The sequence below is a fragment of the Lepidochelys olivacea genome (assembly GCF_965140295.1).
Source record: "Lepidochelys olivacea isolate rLepOli2 genome assembly, chromosome: 2".
NCBI lineage: Eukaryota > Metazoa > Chordata > Testudines > Cheloniidae > Lepidochelys > Lepidochelys olivacea.
The window spans coordinates 257,840,880-257,862,228 of NC_140412.1; the positions used below are offsets into that span (position 1 = coordinate 257,840,880).

The 21,349-nt window shown below is 47.0% G+C and overlaps 1 protein-coding gene across 1 annotated transcript in view; it reads left to right on the forward strand.

Annotated features, from left to right (window-relative positions):
* Nucleotides 1-6,065, forward strand: part of WDR48 (WD repeat domain 48) — a 55,167-nt gene extending 49,102 nt beyond the window's left edge. Inside the window, exons 16-19 of the mRNA XM_084620753.1 lie at nt 63-150; nt 1,491-1,567; nt 2,680-2,872; nt 4,107-6,065. Coding sequence (XP_084476879.1) covers nt 63-150; nt 1,491-1,567; nt 2,680-2,872; nt 4,107-4,202 — 454 coding nt within the window. The 3' untranslated portion in view covers nt 4,203-6,065. The remainder of the gene's footprint in view (nt 1-62; nt 151-1,490; nt 1,568-2,679; nt 2,873-4,106) is intronic.
* Nucleotides 6,066-21,349: the final 15,284 nt, after the last annotated feature.

The window sequence follows — 21,349 nt, forward strand, 5'->3', positions numbered from 1 at the left end:
CAGCAATTTTCTTCTCAGTGCTTAAATGTATTATTTATGAAACTCATTTCTATATATTTTAGGTTATTATGTCGGGATTCAGGTGGTGAAACTGAATCTATGCTGCTTAATGAAACTGTGCCACAATGGGTAATTGACATCACTGTGGATGTAAGTGTCATTAGGTATAGACTTTGCCCTTCTTTTAAAGGTGAACTGCAAAGGAATTTAACTAGACTCCAGCATCTCAAGTAACGTATACTGAATATCTTCAGTAATCAGACCTAAAGGGATATTCAAGGCATTACTAGCTCAAAACACTCTTCTCATAAACCCATTGAAATTCAGCCTCCCTACAGGTCACTGGAACCTGCCCATTGTAAATCCCTACTTCCCAGCATGCACTGTGCTTATGTTCCATAAACCAATAGGAACCAGGGTGTTGTATGAGATAGAGGTCTCCTTCAACCTAATTTTAAAGCCTGACCTTGACTCAAACCCAACCCAGGAGTGTCAGTTTGTCATTTTTCAGAACCAACCCAAACCCATGTCAGCATTGTCACATGGGGATTGGCCTAGTGGGGGCTTGCCACTTCCCATGTCTGTGTTCTGACTCCAGCTGCTTTCTGCCTGGGGGCTTCGCATGGCATCAGCTGTGTGCACCACTCCTGCTGGCTGCCGCTACTGTGCAGTGAAGTAAGCATGCTGACAAATCACAGCCTCCAGGTGGTGGTGACGGTGCTGACAGGTTTGTGGGGGGAGTGTTGGGTTCAGGTTGCATCAGTTTTGAAAATGATTCGGCATTGTCAGTTTGGGTCTGGGTCAGGTTTTAAAATTAGGCCTGTGAAGACCTTTATTTTAAACACCACTTTGGCTTCCTTTCAAACAAGCCAGCTTCATTGGGGTCTCCTGGTTGACGGGGAAATGACCAACATAATGTCTACTGTAGTGTTGCTTGCTGGCATACTGAAATATGATGAATTTGGGGGAGTCCAAGAGAAGATAAGGTACATTTTTGAGTTAGAACCATACTAAATATCCCTCATTGCCTGGTTGGGGTGAAGTGTTCTTCACATGTGTCTCGAATTTGATTCCATTCCTTAACAAATCACCTCCTAAGAAACCTGATTTCTGATGCTGTATTCCAGATACTCAAAGTCTTTCTTCTTTAAAACTTGCAGTCATTTTTTAAACAAAATATTCAGTGTTTTGACTTTTTATCATATCGAAGTGCTGTACACTTTTTACACTCACCTGCTTCCGCTGAAATGAGCTCCAACTTCTATAAAAGCTAGGCAAACAAAGGACTTGCATGAGATAGATCTGAGCTCTCCAGAAGCTTAAGCAATTCAAAGAAAACTAGTCCTCAATCATTGTGCTAGAGAAAATCTCATTTTTATTTGATATAATATACATATTAGGTAAACACACTTTCCAATTTGAAACAATGAAGTGAATATAATTTGTGTGATGCCAATTGGTACTAAATGTAACACTTTGTTTCCTTTTAGAAAAATATGCCCAAATTCAATAAGATTCCTTTCTACCTTCAACCTCATTCGTCTTCAGGGGCAAAAACTTTAAAAAAGTACGTATATATTTTTGACTCTTAGTATTTCAGAGATACTGATATTAGCAGACTCGTAAAAGGGTATGCCAAAGAGAATAACGGTACTCTTGGTTAATCCAGAGAACAACATTGGACATGCTATCTCAATTCTTGGGAGAGAAGGTATTTAGTGTTACAGGACAACATCCTGCTACACTGGTTGATATAAAAATATTTTAAAGATCTGGGAGATACTGTAGTTGTAAATGGCAGCGGCTTAAATTAATTGTACTTTAGAAGGTCTTACCTTAGTATTAATAATGAGGTTTGAGTTGGTACCATAACATTTTTGGCTGGATCAAACCTAATGTCTTATCTAATCCTGTATCCTATCTCAAACAGATGCTTCAGTCAGAGAAAGGTGTAAGAAACACCAAAGTAGGCAGGCTTGGGAGAACCTGTCCCTTACATTAGATCCCATCCTGGTTTCTAATCATTAGAGATCGGCTTGAGCCCTGAAGCATGAATTTTTAAAATGTTTGCTGTCTTTTAATTATGACAACTGTGTGTATTCTTGATATTCATATAAACATCCAGTCCCTCTTTGAATCTGGATACGTTCTTGGCCTCAACAACTTCCTGTGGCATGAGTTCCACAGTTTAATTACATGTTGCCCAAAAAAGTATTTCCTTTTATCCGTTTGAATTTCCTACCTTTTTAACTTTTTTGAATGTCTCTTGTGTGATAAGATAGGGAAAACAGAAGTTCCTGACCTCCTTTCTGTTTACAAGTCATTATTTATTATACTTATTATCATCTCCCTAGCTTCATCTCCTTTCTAAGGAAAACATTCCAAGTCTTTTCAGTCTCTCTTCATCTGAGTTTTGCCATGCAAGATCTTGATCTTTCTTGTTGCTCTTCTCTGAGCACCCTCTAGTTCTGCAGTATCCTTTTCAGATAAGGTGCCTGGTACTACACACAGTATTCCAGATGAGTCTTCACCATTGATTTATATAAAGGCATTATTATAAAGATCTTATTTTATATTACAAACAACTGCTATAGCAAACCTTATTGCACATGATACTGTGAAGATAAGTGTTTGAAAGACTAAATCTGGTGTTTCACAACTTTTAATTAACTTGTACAGAGACCGATTGTCAGCTAGTGACATGCTGCAGGTCAGAAAAGTGATGGAACATGTTTATGAGAAAATCATAAACCTGGATAATGAATCTCAGACAACTAGCTCCTCCAATAATGAAAAAGCTGGAGAACAAGAGAAAGAGGAGGACATTGCTGTGTTAGCAGAAGAAAAGATTGAACTTTTGTGCCAGGACCAGGTAAGTTGGCATAAGCACTCATTTAGGCCTTCTTTCAAAAATATGATGATCAATAGTAAATCATTTGTGAACCTCCAGGTACTGTTCTTAAAATGTGCTACAGGTAAACTATTTTAAAACAGATGCCTTTGAAACTAAATTGTATGTTATGAACTCAATGTTAATGGATAGTAGTACTATTTTTTGCTTTTCGCATATAAAGCGTGGGTGGATATATTGCATTACCAAATGTCTAGATCGCAGAATTTTGGTTGTTGAACTGTATTCTCTTTTGGGGCCTAATACTCCAAACTCTTGCTCATGATAGTAATCTTATTAATCATATACTAGCTATACTGATATGAGCAGTAAACACAGATGACAGTACTTTGTTATTCTCGAAGATCACAGGCTTTAAAGAAGAGCTCCATTGAGGAGGGCCTTAAGCTACTCATGCTTGTTCGATACCAGTATTTACAGTGTTGAGTAGAATATACCTCTCTTCCAGACAAAATTATTTAGAAAGCTGTAAAACCAGACTAGGAACAAATTAGTTTTAAAAATCATTTCCCATTTTCATCTATTGTATGCCTCCTAGAATTTGATATCAATCTGCAATACATTGTAATCACACTTCTGTATAACATCATTAAGATTAACTTAAGCAAATAAACTGTGGGGTTTAGAATATTGTTACATGTCTGGTCCTGTTCAAAATCTGTCTAACTTCAGAGCATATTTGTATATTGCCTGCTAGGTTTAGTAGTACAATTGTTTAGTGGCAATATGTGCAATAGCACAGCAAGAGGCACTGCTACTTTGGAAGTAGGTTTCAAACTTCCTTGGATCACAAATGAAAGGAGTGTAATAGTCTCAATTATGGGGGGAAAGACAGTAGATGTTCAGATTCAGTAAGTTAAAGCCACTTAAATGGCACCCCTTCTCCAACTCCACTAATACCAGTATTACAGTACACTTTATAGACAGTAAGGTGGGACTCAAGCGGCATTTTTCTTATTTGCCTATCTATACATTTTGATGTTTACTGACATTTACTAATAATCATTCCAAGCCTATATATGCTGCTGTTGGTTCTCTCTAATATATGTTAGCCCCTGGGTACCAGTCCTTATTAGTATGGTGTACCACTGTCAGCCTAGAATATGCTTGTCTGAAAATCAAAACTTCCAGCATCGAAAGATTTAACATATCTACCGGTCTTCTGCAATAAAATATAAATCCTCTTACACTGCAGGTTTTGGATCCAAATATGGACCTTCGAACTGTTAAGCACTTCATATGGAAGAGTGGTGGTGATCTGACACTTCACTACCGACAGAAATCAACGTGAAAGGAATGATGGACTCAAATGGTTGTTCATTTACTTGACCTTACTGTACTGGTTCCAAGAGTAGTACTATAGAAGCCCACTGAACCCTAAGGTAGATGAGACTTCTAATGACTCAGTATGGACCAGAGAGTATACATTTAATAATTGAAGTGACTAATAGATCTGTAATATAGAGAAAAAAAATCTATATGACTTAAACTAAAGTCTGTCCTAGCTAAGGCACAGCAAGTGAAATGAGAAGTCCCTAGTGGTTCATGTTATGTGAGGTATACAGAGAACAGATGATAATCCAGTGCAGACTTTTGCTTCCTTCTGGTTTTGTTTTTTCCAGAGCATTAAATTTTCATCTGCTCGGGCTTGATATGAAACACTGTTTTGGCCATATTAGTCACTATGTTCATAATGCATGCACTGTATTTTTTGAATACATTCCATTCATACATTACCTACAATGATTTTTCACAGGTTATTCATAAAAATAATTTTTACCACTTAGAGAAATCTCAAAAAACACCGAATGCTATTGCACACTTGAAAGTAGTAGCCCATTTAATTGTAAGTCAAAGGTTAACATAATTAGAATTGTTTTAATACTGCAGTTCAAACGTTCTTATAGAGAGCTATTGCCATTCAGATTGAGAACACTAGAGAAGTATTATAGCAGGGTCAGTCCAGTGATGCTGTGCATCATAATAGAATAAACATGTTTTGCAAAATTTAATAGATTTTTTAAAAAAAAATATAATTCTTCCTGCAATGTGTCCTTGTTTTAAAGACACGCTAGTTGGAATTCCAAGAAACTGTGCTCTATACTTCTGTGGCATTTTGTTAAAAAATTTAAGACCATTCTGAAAATTTAAATTTTATTTGTTGATGTCAGTAGCAAATTTCATATCCATGATATAAAAGCATTTGTATTCTTTTTTCCCAAGTTTTATATGCAGATTTTGTTATAGCTGTACACATCTTCTTTTCCTGTTCTTTCTAAAAATCTAAGGCTTTCATATATTCATAGTAGCCTTGTATAAAGTTTAACTTACTGGGGAGGGGAAAGCATTTCATCTTTTGGCAAGAAAATTTGGGACTGTCCCAAAAGACTATTTGTAGCCAAAACAAATTAAAAATCCTCACCACAAAATTGTGTACAATATGACTCTTGTCTGAAACAGAAGCACAAGTGCCTTCAAAGGGCAGTATATTTATTCAAGTTTCTTCAGGAGACGTGTGCTCTTGCCCTTCCTGTGTTTTGCTATCAGGATTTAGGCTGGGGCCTACAGAAAGTCCCAGATACATTACTGGGATTTTATAGTGATCAAACTACAAAAAAAAAATTTTTTTCCCACTGGCATATGTTAGAAAAATATCCAAATGCATTATGTCCTGGACAAAGTCACCACTTAAACAAGAGGGTATGGTTAAGAATTAAGCTAGCATGTCTTTTTCCCTTCCTTGAAAGGAAGCCCCATTTCTGTGCATACTCCATTTGACACAATTGTGCTATATTGCACATTTTTAGTGATATTTGTGAATTAAATGGTTTAGCAGAACTGTGTAACTTTTATTAATAAATTGTCCTGAATTGTATTTATTAATAGCAGAGGTCTATGCTTTGTTCTAATAGACAGTGATTCTTTCTGGTTGTCTTGCTGTCCCTTTGTATACATTGTAACTGCTCCCAGTTCATTCGTTCATTCGGGGGTTTTTTTGTTTGTTTGTTTTTTTTTGTCTGAAATCAGCCAAGGTTACTCTTCCAACCATCCCAATAATGCAGTTTCAGGAGAGATTGAAGGGCGTCTGCAATGCCAAAAGGGTAAATTATCTGTATTTCACAGTTGTACAGAATAAAAGGCTTTAGTTAAAATATTTCAAAGTTGTTTTGATCATTCGTTGGTTCACTTATGCAACCCTGGGGTTGTCATTTTTTTTCACCCTATACACAAAGGGCATATAAATCCTTTGAGCAATTTCTTTAAAAATTAGAAGTCAGGTTCCCAGTAGCTTAAAAATAATTGCAGGGTAGTGTACTAGTGAAATACACACAGTAATTTATGCAGATTTTTGTAGTGTAGCATAAGATAGTTGAATGTGACTACAGGAAAAAATATTTGCTCTTTCTCAAGAGATAATGCTTGCAACAAGAAAACAAAATAAGGGAATGTAAGAAGGAAAATACTCCTCAGCTTGTGGTTCATCCCAGGCTTACTGACCCTGGGAGCAGAGCTCTGTTTTCCCAAAGACATTGTCCCTGCTCTGTTGCCAAAATAGCCCTTTATTCTTGAGCATCTGTACAATGGGAGGAGGCAGCAGAGCTGAATTTAAACTCTCCTTTACCCAAGAATAAGTTTACAAACAAGTTCACTTGCTATAGACCCTGATGGAAGGTAGGGGCCCTAAGGTGGTACTGTATTGTGATTAATCACAGTGTTTACCTTCATTAAAACATGAGGTGTAGCTCATTAGACGAGCAATTCACAATCCTTTTGCTGTCAACATTCATATTTTCACAAACAAGTTTATAGACGAGTGGCTTGTTTTAATTTCCTAGATAGAGGTTCCCAAACCCTGTTCTTTGGACCTCTGGTGAGCCAGCTGAGCAGACTGGTCACATGTTCCCATTTTCAGCTCCTAAATTCCATTAAGACATCTACAAATACACTAAAATCTTCACCTTTTTCATGTAAGCAATGGCTATAGTTGCTGCTTGTTGTGACTAGAAAGACTTCTACTTACCTTATAGCAACTGTACTTCAAGATGTGCTGTCTAAATGTATTCCACTCTTGGTGCCCAACACACCTGAGTTCAGAATCTTCTGCTAGAATTGTCTTTTGGCTAGGACTGAGCCCTGAATGCCCTTGTGTCCCCGAGAGCATAAAGAGCAGAGCAAGGTCAACTGTCTATAAGTGCCTTTGCAAGTACAGAATCCAGGCGTTGTCAGACTCCATATTAGCAGAGAAAAAGCATGGGTCATGGAATATATATGGACAACACATCTCAGACCTTACAGTAATTGTAGTTAAGTAATTGTTTTGAATTCAAGTGATTGTCCATAGGTATTCCTCTCTTGGTGACTTGCAAGCAATAACCTAATGCAGTGGTTCTCAAAGCTGGTCCGCCACTTGTTCAGGGAAAGCCCCTGGCGGGCCGAACCGGTTTGTTTACCTGCCGCGTCCTCCGGTTTGGCCGATCGCGGCTCCCACTGGCCGCGGTTCGCTGCTCCAGGCCAATGGGGGCTGCGGGAAGCGGCGTGGGCCAAGGAACATGCTGGCCACCCTTCCTGCAGCCCCCATTGGCCTGGAGCGGCGAACCGCAGCCAGTGGGAGCCGCGATCGGCCGAACCTGCAGACGCGGTAGGTAAACAAACTGGTCCGGCCCGCCAGGAGCTTTCCCTGAACAAGCGACAGACCAGCTTTGAGAACCACTGACCTAATGTACAGAAGGTGCGTGCTCAGAATCTAAATAACTGAGATGGCTCTGCCAAAACTGGCATCTGACCTAAATAAATGCCTGTACAAGGGAATAGGGTCTTGTAAAGGTATGTGTTGATCCCAGGTAGCTGCCCTACACATTTCAGAGATTGGAGCACCTCTTGGAGAAGCCACAGATGCTGCCTGCACTCTAGCTGAATGAGTTCTGACCTGACTTTGATGTGGAGGTCTAAACTAGCTAGATAATATAGTTTATTGCAATTGGAGACCCATTTTGAAAGTCCTTGGAACAATATAGCCTGGCAGTTAACCCTATCTGCAAAAGAAGTAAACAGTCTAGGTAAGACCCTGAATGTTTGGGTTCTATCAAGACAAAAGGATAGAGCCCAGAGCACATCTGAAGTATGGAGCCTAGCCTCCCATTGATTGCCGTCTGTCTTGGGGAAGAAAACAAGGAGATTATCTGGTTCAGATGAAAGTAGATCTCAAGGTACACAAGGATGGGTGCGAAGGGTAACTTTGTGGAAGACCTTGTATGATGGCCTTGCTGTAAGTGCCTCATCTCCCCTATGCTTTGGGATGATGTGAGTGCCACTGAAAAGGCTGTCTTCATTGAAAGATGATGTAGCCAGCATGATGCCAAGGGCTCAAAGAGGGGGGAGAAAGGGAACCTATCTAGTTAAAAATTACATGAACATCCCAGGAAAGAGGGAGCTCTTAGACTGAAGGAAATACATGAACTAGGCCTTTGAGGAACCTAGCTACTGGTGGATGTGAGAATATCATGTGACCTTGGATTGGAGGATGGTGGGCTGATATTGCTACCAGGTGCACTGTAATAGAATTAATAGACCAGAGTTAAGATGATAGAGTCCAAAACAAAGGGGGTCTGAGTCTCCATGGGAGAAAAGTGCTCTGCCCAAGTAGGGAAATTTTTCCACTTAACTATGTCAGTCATGTGGAGTCTTTTCTGCTTCAAGTTAAAATGTGTTGAACATCAGCATCTTTCCACCTCTGTTAGCCAGCACCCATGCTGTGAGATGCAATAAGATTGGGTCAGAATGAGGAATCTTGTCTATTCTGGGAGATTATAATCTGAAGCAGTGTTACTGTTGGATGGATGGTCTTTTTAGATCTGGACACCAAAATGGTCTGGGCCAGCGTGGTGCTATCAGGATCATTACCACCATGTGGTGCCTGAGTTTATTTTTTCAAGACCTTCAGTAGTAAAGAAATTGGCAAACATGCATATGTTGTCCCAGCATTCAGGGAAGGAGGAAAGGGATTACATAACCCTGGAGCAGAAGTCCTGACCCCACAGGCAAAAGGTTTCCGATCTTGAGCATGTGGACTGTGTGCACACTGAGAATGGAATATGTATGGACAGTCATTTAAAATGAGTTCAAACATGATTCTTAACAATCAACTTAGAAGATATGGTGCTGACCATGTCTGACCACTCCTCATAGACAAGCACAAGTTGTTGGTAAACTTTAATCAGCATTTACCAATGAGCAGCTGACATGATGCTGAACTTGTCTACACAGCTAGTCAGTCATGATCAGCATGCTGCTTACCTAGACTGTTAAATGTAAGTATTTAAATGAAGTTTCCCAGTGAAGATAAACCCTAACATGTTATCCTGAAGAGGGAGGTGCTCATAATGCAGACTCAAGATTTGATCTACTGTGTGGAAAAAGTTTGAGTACCTCTGTCCTAGCTGAATTTGGGGAGTTAAGGGAGAGCAGTGAATTCTATCTGAAGGGAGCATAAACCCTGTGTGTGCATTAGAAATCCCTGTTTTGTTCCCCTTCCTGCCCCAAGAAAATATTACTGAGCTATTCTGAGGTAATGGAGGGAAAGACATATTGCAAAGACATGGGCTTTACTTTTTATGCTCCAGTGTAGCAAGATTCAAGCACATCCTGATTTCTGGTAAAGTAAGTTCCATAGTCAGTTATCTTCCATTGTAAATTTTTAGCCTGCAAGAACTTCAGCCTGGTGTCTGTCAAGTGAAAATCACTAGTCATCTCAGTTGCTGCCTTAGATTGAGAAAGAAGTGTGATCAAAGATAATCAGGCATAGCCAATCAAGGTGAAATAGTCAACTGGTGTAAACCAGCATAGCTCCACTGTAAAGGAGACCTGGAACAGGACAGTGTAGTACATCCCTCTACTGTTCTTCCAGCATTCTACCCTTTCACTGGGGCTCACCAGCATAGCAGAGTATATTTAGCAAGGAAACCTTACCTGATCACTCTTGTTACAGTCTGTATGATAACACCCATTGTTTCATGTTCTCCGTGTATATAAAATCTCCCCACTGTATTTTCCACTGCATGCATCCGATGAAGTGAGCTGTAGCTCACAAAAGCTTATGCTCAAATAAATTTGTTAGTCTCTAAGGTGCCACAAGTACACCTGTTCTTTTTGTGGATACAGACTAATATGGCTGCTACTCTGAAATTTGTAAGAATTAGTGTACTCACAAGGTTAACATTAGCTTCTTGCAACCTCTGCTATTATTTTTACTCATCATCTATTGGTGTAGGTGGCTAAACCTTGCATGAACTTTAATGAGTTTTGCAAGGCTGACTTGACTAGGTATGATTCCCTAGGAATTTTTGCTTATCACTGTATCTTGTAATATCAGTTCTTACCAGAATCAATTCAATCTGGGTTAAATTTGAGTCTCTGCTAATTCCTTTTCTTTGTTTCCACATCTTAGGCCTCACTTGCTATGAGACAAGCCCCAATTTTGTATCACTAGTTGAAGGGATTGGATAAACACTCATCGTAAAGTTAGCAAACATCCTGCAAACATAACTTAGAGCAGGGCTCAAGCAATCTAGAAAGAGCAATGGCTGGAAGTTGAATTCGCACTGGGACTAAGACATACATTTTTAAATGAGGGTAACTAACCATTGGACTTTACCAAGGGATGTGGTGGATTCTCCATCACTTAATTTTTAAATCAAGATTGTACCTCTGTCTAGAAAATACTCTAGTTTAGCCAGCAGTAATAGGGTTGCTGCAGGAATTACTGGGTGAAGTTCTATGGCCTGTGTTAAGCATATCAGACTGACTAAGGCCAGAAAGGACTATAAATGATGAGCAAAAAATTAAATGCTGCGGTCTGAGAAGGAGCTAGTCGATGCATGCACCACCACTTCCTGCAATATTTGCATTGTTTTTCTGATTTTGTAAGAAGTGACATCTGATAGGGAACACCGTCTAGGGGCCTGAGCCAGGCAAAGGGGGAAGAGCTTATGCTACCTGTAATTTCTAATGGGGGACTGTGACATAAGAGGAGTGCAATTCAGAGTTGTGGGGGACTGTCACCCCTACCTTGCAACCTTGGGTGCCTCACATTGCTCTGCTGTTGTAGCTCTCCATCTGGGCTGCTCAGAAAGGGCATCCAGGCCACACCCTGCGTATCTGAGAATAACTGCAAAGCCTGCCAGCTACACGTGGGCTCTCAATAGCCTTGGTTATACTACAGGATGACCCCAACACACCCCATATTGACCTGAATTTGATGGGTTAGTTGTGGCTCGCCACTGATCGCATCCGACCAGAATATTTATAGGTTCTTATCCAATTCAGTCTACAGAGTTCAAGAACTCAGAGTTCTATAGCAGGAGAGGAATCTCAGGGTACTTGGCAAGAACACATACACTGAGGACAATATCTCATTGATAAAACCTTTATTGAAATTAACAAAAATAAGAAATGCAATGAAACTTATAACTGCAAAACAGTAAAAATTCCAAAACTCCTGGTGGTACCATTTCTATTATAAGTACCTTAACCTAACATACTCACACCCTTCCTTGAGGACCTGGTAATAAGAGATGAAGGACCAGCCTCACTCCTGGCATGCCCAATTATGTGATGGTGCTGGCTTCCCTAATGGTTAGGAATGTTGAGTAGTTATACTGTACTGCACAAGCTGAGCTGATAGCGTGATAGAAGATAGTCTCTAGAGTATAGGAGAACTGGAAAGAACACGCCAAGAAACTGAAGCTTCAGGAGTTAGAAGACGCTGGAACTAAAAAGAGCTCTCTTACAAGGTATTTTATAGGATCCTGACCTATGTAATTAAGGCCTAACCTACTATACCTAAATCTTATTTCTGTACCCTAAGAAATTTATGGGTACCCTTCTCCTATAGGTTAGTGGATTATGACACTTTCTAAATATATTAATAAGGATTATCTCACTCCAAAACTGCCAACCTTGGTCTCTTGGTGACCTCCAAGTTGTGGCGTACCCTGTGGTTACCAACCGGTTGTAGATGCTGGATAAACCTGTGATGTGGATAGTTCCTCCCTTTAGTTCCCCAAAGTTCGGTGACCATTCTTATTTGTGCCAAAGGTTGCCAGCTTTTATGCTGACATATTCATAACTGATTATACTTTTTGCTATATAGCAGATCTTACAGGCCAGTAGGCTTCTTGCATTTCAGCAAAAATTATTAGGAAACACATGTCTCAACACATCCTAAATTCCAAGGAATTAATACTGATAAAATATAAGAATAAAATGGATTAATATCAGAAAAAGAAACATATTAATTGATACTGCCGGCTGGATTAGTAGGATATAATAGCTAGCAAAATAATCCTATGGGCTACACCCTAATCCCAAATCTTCCCCCAGAAATGTATGTCCTGTACTTCTCAGCCCTCTGCTAGACAGTACAAATATATTAAGTCCATTTCTTTAAGGGAATAATATGTGTCATTTTAGCTTAAAGAGCTTCCCAGACACTTCAAATTAAACACGCTGAATTACATAAAACAATAAAACAAGTTTATTAACTGCAAAGAGATTAAGTGCATGTAAGTAATGAGGCATAAAAGTCAGAAATGGTTACAAGAAAAAAAAGTTGTTTTTACTTAGGAAACTAACTTAATTGTAAAGTGAACTTTCTCACCCCATTTCCAGCAAGGTTACTGACCAAACTCTTCAGGTCAGGACCCTGCCCCCAGAGTCCAACAGCTGTTTCCTTTTGTCTTCTCAGGTGCAGAGAATGAGATGGGCAGGGAGAGAGAGGGGTATTTTGAGGCATTTGTTTCTTCTTTTTATAGTTTGTCCCCCTCTTGAAAAACATTGCCAGCTGTGAGAACCAAAAGACAGAGTGGAGGTGGAAGGATGTTCCCTGCTGAGTTTTATTTAACCTGTTTGAACTTCCTTTGTTTTCCCTTCCTGCTTGATGACGGTTTACTGCTTAAATGCAAATGGAGGCAAGCACACATTCCTTTGTTTAGCACAGACCTGTTTGCCAATGTCTGCTTGGGCAGGTCTGTGGGTTTTGGAAGATGTGTTATCATACAGAGGAATCTTATAACTTCACATATAGTGTTGCCACACACATTTATCAGGACTATACTGACCAGCACATTGGGTTTTCAAATGATAGTACAAGGTAGGCCTTGTAAGGTAAGATTATTACAACAGGATGTGAATACAGAGGTGTTCTATCACAGGGACAAAAGCCTCTTCTGTTTGTCATTAAAAACTTAACATTTCCACAACATTTACTACAAGCAGGATTATTTTTAAAGCATGATTCTTCAGGCTAAGGTCTATCTCTAGAATGAAACAGAAGGAATTTACAGCGGATATGTCTCTGAGAGTGCCATAGTTTAAGTCAAAAGCAGGGCTGGAGAGTATTTAAGCATTAGTGGCAATATGAAAGGTAGTCAGACTTGCATCCATTGCATGTGTTACCTTTTATTTGGTGAGTGGCAGGAGGGTTGAGGCTGTACAAGGGACGAAGGCACAGCAAAGCAAACCACCACTGCTTGCTGTAGCAGACAAAAACCACTAACTCCAACTTCAAATCCAAGGAAGTTTGTTGCAGCAAAGGTACAGAATGCCAACCCCCCAGTGATCAATTGAGGGTGATAGGCCAATGGAGTCGTTACATGTACTGTGACAGGGTCAGGCCAGCTGGCTACAGGAGAGTACTAGAACCTGGGTAAGGTAACAGGGAAGGTTTTTTTTTTTTTGAAACAGAAAAGAAGTTTATTTGTAACACTTACAAAGAATTACCAAAGGAAACAAAACAAACTATGCAACAAAACAATGCAAACAGAAGGTATAACACAGCAGCTTTCAGGAGGGAGAAGTGTTCAGGCTAGCCTGGGCCCAGAGCAGGTGGGCTTCCTTGACACTCGTGGTCTTCCACCCTCCTGAGTTACCTGGTGGCCTAGAGCGGGAGGGCTTCCTCGACACTCGTGGTCTTCCACCCCCTCGAGTTACCTAGTGCCACGCCCGGTGTCACCAATCATCCCTCTCATGAGAGTGCCCGGCAAGATGGGCATGGCTGCGGGGTGGGTGGTTTAGGGGTGGGGGGTAGACACCCATGTAGTATAGGACCCCTCCTAGATGACAGTAATGATGGTATCCACAGTGGCAACGGCTGGGGCTAGCGTCTCTCGCTCTTCCCCTCAATCAAAGGGTCAGACAGAGGGAACCGGACGGGGTCACCGAGTAGAGAACCCCGGACAGCGCCCACCGCTCCTCGAAGGCATCAAGGGAGTCGGTGGACGCCACCCCGAGGAACTCCGCCCGGATACATGAATGTACTGAGGATCGGAAAAGGACGCTTCATGGGCCAACCTCCCCTCTCTGGTTTTATAAATGGCTGTTTTAGCCAAAGCTAGGAGGAGGTTAACCAGGAGGTCTCGCGATTTTGTGGGGCCATGGATGGGGAGTGTATAGATAAAAAGGTGAGGGGAAAAATGAAGCCAAAAGCGCAATAGAATATTTGTGAGGAGCCGGAAAAGGGGCTGCAATCTGGCACACTCTAAATATACGTGCGCCAGGGTTTCCCTCACATTACAAAAAGGGCAAGTATCCGGGATGGGGGTAAACCGTGTCAGAAACACACCCGAGACACAGCTCCGTGAAGGAGCCGCCAACTGATGTCCCCAACGGGCCTCGGGACCAAGGTGGAATACAGGCTGGCCCACCGAGGTTGCTCACCCTCCAAGGGTGGCAGGAGGTCCCACCACTTTGTATCAGGGCGGAACACCAGGGTGTGGGCGTGAAGGGTGTGAAGTGTGAGTGTGTATAAATAATTCCGTGGTGCGATTTGAAAACTGACCGGCTGCAGCTCATGCAGCCGGCTTGCAGTGAAAGGGTGAGGGGTTTGTTGGGATCGGCAGGGTAGGGGCCCAATGGAAAGGTCCGGCGGGCCTGGGGTAGAGGATGGGCGGGGTGCGCCCTTGTGCAAGGCTCGGTTGACATAAGCCCGAGCAGCGGGGGTCAAGGCGGCCTTCACCTCCTGAAGTACGCGCCGGGGGGTACGAGGGCTGGAGAGCCCCATGCGCCGAGCGAGCGTCAGGGGATCCAGCCAGTCTCTCCGGTCGTAGTCCAGGAGGTCTCCGACCCTCGTGACTTCCGCCAGGACCAACCTCTGGTGCACCGAACGGGACTCCGCCACCTGCACACAGAGTTGGGGATTGTGTAGCAGGGGCTCCGTGAGGAGATCTGCTCCCATGGTGGCCGCCACGGACCTGGTCGTTAGAAATAGTTTCCAGGTCCGGAGGAGGTCCTGGTAGAAGACCGGCAGCCCGGAGAGGTCTCACAGAAAACCTCTCGGACAAAGATAAAAGAGCTGCCGGTCGTATCGGAGCCCTTGGAAGCGGCGCAGGAAGGCGTGCGCCAATATGCTCCACGTTGAACTACCTGCACTATAAAGGAGCTTCTGCAGGGCCTGGAGGCGGAAAACGCGGACCTGAGTGTACAGACACTTCAGGCCCTGCCCTCCTTCCTTCAGGGGTAAATGAAGAACTCCAACAGGGGCCCAGTGCATTCCTGACCAAAAGAACTCTAGAATCAATCTCCGGAGGTGGGTCAGGAAACCCGGGGCCAGGGCCAGGGTGTTGAGCCGGTACCAGAGGGTGGACAGGACTAGTTGGTTAAGCACCAGTGCTCTCCCTCGGAGGGAGAGACATTGGAGTAGCCTCGTCCATTTCTGGATCCACTCTATCACCCTGCCCTCTAAATTTTGCCAGTTCTCCGGCGGAGAAGGGTGCGTGGCGGAAAGGTAAACGCCGAGATAGAGCAGTGGACCTGCACTCCACTGGATGGTCTGAAGCGCGGGTGGGAGGGAGCTTACCGGCCGCCAATCCCCCACCACCAAGCCAGAGCTCTTGACCCAGTTGACTCAGGTGGAGGAGGCTGCCGAATAGATGGCCTGGCATGCCTCCACTCGTGCCAAGTCGCCCAGGTCCTGGACCACGAGGAGTACATCATCAGCGTACGCCAACAGGACTAGACGCAGCTCCGGCTCCCGCAGCACCAACCCTGTCATCCTCCTGCAGAGGAGACAGAGGAAAGACTCAATCGCCAGAGCGTACAGCTGGCCCGAGAGGGGGCACCCCTGCCGCACTCCTCGCCTGAAGCTGAGCGGTTCGGTCAGGGTCCAGTTGAGCCTAACCAAACACTCTGCGGAGGCATACAGCACCCGGAGAAAACTCACAAACTGAGGTCCGAATCCAAACGCCTGCAGAGTGCTCAGGAGGTACCCATGGTCTACTCTATCAAATGCCTTCTCCTGATCAAGAGACAGGAGGGCGAACGACAGACCATCTCTCCGCCCGAGTTCCAAAAGGTCTCGGACTAGAAATAGGTTGTCAAAAATGCTGCGACCCAGAACAGTATAGGTCTGGTCTGGGTGGATCACGTCCGCCATCACGAACCCTAGCCGCAGCGAGATTGCTTTCGCTACAATTTTGTAATCCGTGCTAAGGAGTGAGACGGGACGCCAGTTTCGTAAATCACGGAGGTCCCCCTTCTTCGGCAGCAAGGCGAGCACACTCGCCTGCACGACAGAGGGAGGACCCCGCTCTGCAAGGACTCAGTCCAGACGGTGACTAGGTCTGAGCCGAGGATGTCCCAGAACGCGCGGTAAAACTCCACGGTCAGCCCGTCCATGCCCGGAGATTTATTGGTGGGCATGCGACGGAGGGCTTCTGAGAACTCGGCCAGGGTGAGAGGCAGCTCTAGGCGGTCTCGGTCGCCCACGCTGACCGTGAGGAGTTCCTCCCAGAGCACCCGGGGAGAAAAGGCTTGTGTAGAAGTCACGGGCCCTCCCACACATCTCCTCCGGATCCGTGAGGGGGGTGCCGTCTTCCGCAAGAAGGCAGGTGACATGTTTCTTGGCCCCCCTCGTTTTCTCCAGGGCGTAGAAGAAGCGGGAGCCGCGGTCCATCTCCCGAAGGAGGCGGATGCGGGACCGAACGAAGGCACCTCAGGCCCAGTGGTCCTCGAGGGCCCGGAGCTCCTCCCGCTTCTCCTGGCACACTCCGCAGAGGGACAGGTCCTCGGGGTTGGCGGCCAGGCGCCTCTCCATCTCTAAGACCTCCCGTTCCAACTGCTCTATTGCCGCATTTCTCCGTCGGCTGGTGCCCCGAGTGTAGTCACAGCAGAAGAGCTTGGCGCGCACCTTCCCGAGATCCCACCATCGCCGCACTGAGGGAAAGGCACGCCACTGCTCTCGCCAGGCCAGCCAAAACTCCTGGAAGGACGTCACGAAGCTCTCGTCCTCCAACAGGCTGTTGTTAAAGTGCTAATAGGGTGGCCCCAGTCTCTCTGCACGGAGGGAGACCATTATGGTGACTAAATGATGGTCGGAGAATGGGGCCGACCGAATGGCGGAGGAGTGGGCCTGTGAGAGATGGAAATGGGATAAGTAAATACGGTCCAACCGAGAGTGGTGTGACCGATGGGCCTCCACCCGGACAAAAGTGAACGTGGAAGTGTCATCTGGGTGATGGTCATGCCAGACGTCCACTAGGGAGTGATGTTCAACCATTCCTCGGAGAATGTTCACGGTGGCCGGGCTCGGCTCGGCCCCTGAGTGCTCCCGTTCCTTGAGGGTGGTGTTAAAGTCCCCTCCCAGGACCAGGCACTTGTGCGAATCTAGGGTGCCGATGAAGTCGGACACCCGCTGATAGAATTGTGGCTGCTTTGGGCTTGTTTGCGGGGCATAAATGTTAACAAGGTTGACCACGAGCCCCTCCATACGGACTCGAAGGTGCAGCAGGTGGCCCGGCACGGCCTCAGTGACCCCTAGCACCTCGGGCCGTAGGGTGGGGGAGAACAGGGTCGCCACTCCAGCTTGCCAAGTCGTGAAGTGGCTAAAGTATACCCCGTCCCCCAACTCCAGCCGCCACCTGGCCTCGACGGTCGGGTCCGTATGGGTCTCCTGCAGGAAAGCAACAGAGTACCCCCCTTCCCGAAGGTAAGAGAGCACCTGGGACCTGCGGAGAGCCATCCTACAGCCCCTGGTATTCAAGGTTGCAATAATGAGAGGCGTCATGCGGAGGGCTGGGGGGGTTCTTATTGGTGGGGGTGTTCGTGGCCCCTGCAGGTTGCGCAGCAACCCGTGACCCATCCCGTGGATGAGTAAATCTTTTCAGAAGCCGCGGGCCCGCTCGTAGGCCGCAGCACTGAGCTTTCCTTGCCACCTGCCCTCCTTTATAAGGGCCCTTGTGGCCTGAAGAATTTGATCAAAGTCCCCCCATAGCTGAAGAGCCAGCTGTGCCCTATTGCGGGCACCATGGGTGTGTTCTAGGAACTTCCGTAGTGCATGCCGCAGCTCATGGGGGTGTGGGGTTACGATTTCCGGGGTGTTCCCTGGTGGGGCTCTTAATGCAGCCTCATGGTCCTCTAAGGCGGGTAGGCAGGGTGTGGACCACCGGCGGGGCGTCTGACAGGCTGGGGTTATTAAATCCATTTCACGCCTTTTGGTGGAAGGGGATGGCGGGGGAAAAATTGCAACTCCTAATGGGTCGCAACTAGAAAGTGCAAAGACTGCTCCCTGGGGGGGAATCTGCGGAAGGCAGGAAAGAAATAACCCCAGGGGCAGCAATAGCATTGCAGGAGGAGGTGAACTGGGCAGGGACGGGGTGGGGGCAGGGGCAGAGGTAAGGCTCTGGGCTTCAGGAGGCGAGCAGCTAAAAGAAGGTGCCTCCTGAGCAGAGTCGAGGGTTAAGGGGTAAGGGAGGGGGCTCCCAGTGACGCTAGGCGCTGGCTCCATGGTGGTCTTGGCGGCCATGGCATCAGGTGGTGGACCACCTTCTGCGGGGCGCTTGCCCGCGAAGGCAATTAGGGGGAGGGAGCATGGGGAAAGGGGGGCTGGGGTGAGGTTACCCAGATCGAGGCCAGCCGGCAGTAGATCATCCTCTCCCTGGGTGACCGGGGTCAAATCTAGGGCCTCAATCTCCGCATACATGGAGGAGAGGCCAACTCCCGCTACCCAGGGGGCCTCTCCTCTAGGGCCCGCCTCAACGGTTGCCTCGGGGTTCGCGGGGGGTTTGGGTGGTATCCGGGCAGAAGGAGCTTCCTCAGGGGTCTCGGAGGGGAGGGTCTCTCGTGGAGGGGGGATTCTGCCCTCCAATGCCAGTCTGTCTTCCCCTCCCGACACCAGCGGATGGATCTCACTCGTGGCCGTAGCGGAAGGCTCAATATCAGTGCCTCCCTTCCTGGTCTTCCGGGGGGCTTCCGCATCGGATGGGTGCAGCGGAGCTCGAGTCTTCCGCTTGCCTCGCTTCCCCTGGACTAGGGTCCAGCCCTCCATAGTGTCGTCTGGGGGTTGGTTAGCAGGGGTCGTGTCGGGGGGCGGAGGCGATTGTTCAGGGGTTCGGGGGGGTAACGGTGAGGCAGCATGAGGGGCGGGGGGTTCTCCTTGGGGCGGGCCCTCTCCTATACCCGGTAATATCTTGGCCACACCCTCCTCCATAGGCTCTGCCGGATTGGTAATAGCAGGGGTGGGACTCCCTTGCTCACCTGGGCGTTGTAGGGGAGGTGTTTCTTGGGCCCAGACGGGAGCAGCGGCGGGTCGAGTAGGAGGAGGGTTGGTTTCAGGTGCCGGGCGGCCAGGGGCATCGGCAATGACGGGGCCGATGTCCTGCCGGGTCTCGGGGGTCTCGGGTGCCCCTCCCCCCTGGGCCAAAGGGCAGTCTCTGCGGACATGCCCCGCTGAGCAGCAGAGGTAGCACCGGGCCTCTCTGGTGGAATAAAAGACCTTATAGTGGGCTCCTTGGTAAGGGACTAGGAAGGACCCCTCGAGCGCCTCTCCATCACGCACCGCCGCCGGCGGTAGAAACTGCACTTGCCGGCGGAATGAAAGGACGTGACGGAGGGTGGGGTCCTTGCAGCCCAACGGGAGAGGGCTGATGACAGAGACAAGTTTCCCCAGGGTGGAGAGAGCGGGTAACAGGGCAGCATTGGGTAAAAAGGGAGGAACGGAGGTGAGGACGAGGCGAACGCTCAGGTCTTCTAGCGGCTCTAGGGGGACAAACACCCCCCACCCCCCACCGCCAGGCCCTTTTCCACCACCACCTGGGCGGCAGCCTCTGAAGCTAAGAAAAAAACGACCTTCCCATACATTTTGCAGGCCGCCACAATAGCCGTGGGTCCTACCAGCTTCGCCAATGCCTGCACGTATGCCTCCACGTGGGGCGAGGCAGGCACCAGGAGGCAACGAACACCATGCCTCCTGGTCAAGGTGGGGAAGGGGCCCCGGCTGCTGGTGATGGTAGCAGAGGCAGTGGGTGGACGAGATGACGAGGCGGCAGGCAGGGGGGAGCCTGCCACCGCCCGGGCATATGTCCTGGGGGCCAGGGGAGGGACGTTCACAGAGCTGGTGGAGGGAGCAGCAGGGAGGGACGCCATGGTCGATGATGAGGCCACAGCGGTGGGGGCAGCCCCTGCCATGGAGGGCCTAGTGGTTTTAGCGGGGCCCTTTCCTTTCTTCACGCCCTGGCCTTTCTGGCCAACTGGGGGGGGGGATTCCTAGAATCTGGGGGGGTGGTGGATGTTGCAGCAGCAGTAATCGCCCCGGTGCCTCCTGCTGCCGGTGCTCCAGCAGGGGCGGTGGCAGGTGTTTTGACAGTAGTGGGGGGGGGGCCTTGGGGGTTGGGCAGGGGGGGTGGGGGAAGGACAACTGATTTTGGTGGAGGGGCCTCGCCCCTCTCATTCCCCACCATTGTGAGCAGGGAGAGACGGGGAGACACCAGAAGGAGGAGGGGGGAGGGGGAAGCAGATTAACCGCTCCTCCCTGCTGGGCTGCAGGCCGGGGGGGGAATGCCGAAGGGGTTGGACTGGGGGGGGGGAACAAATCGGGGTCCAGTAATAGGGGCAAGCTGTGGGATAAGCAATCCGGGGGGGTGGGTGCAGACCCACACACGTTTGTCCAAAGAGTCTTGGTTGGTCGGCTGTTATGTCCGGTCCGAAAGGCAAAGTTCAAAGCGAACAGCTGGATCCGAAGATAGATGGCAGGTTGCCAGCAGGGACGGATGGCGGGGGGGGCCGTAACAGTTGTAGTAATGGTGGGGGGTTAGGGGCACCGATGGATCGGGGGGGGGGCTCCTTGCCACACCCCCTGTGCCGCCACAAATGCAAGTAAAACACAGTCAAACTCCCCCCCACGAGAGTATAATTCAGAAAATCACTCAGTCTTACGGCCCCCTTCACGATGATTTGTAGCTTCCCTGGGTTATTTCTCCTGTCTTCTGAAATCTTCTTCTCCAGCTGCGTTGGCTGTGTTCCAAGGCTTCCGGCCAGCCGAGAAAAATTACAAAAATAAGCTGACAGCAAAACGGCTGGGTCTGGGGGCTTCCACTCCCCGCTCCGGATAGCAGGTCGGCAATCTTCCCCCCCTCCTCCAGGGATTTCAGCTGAGGCAAATAGCTGCGCCCG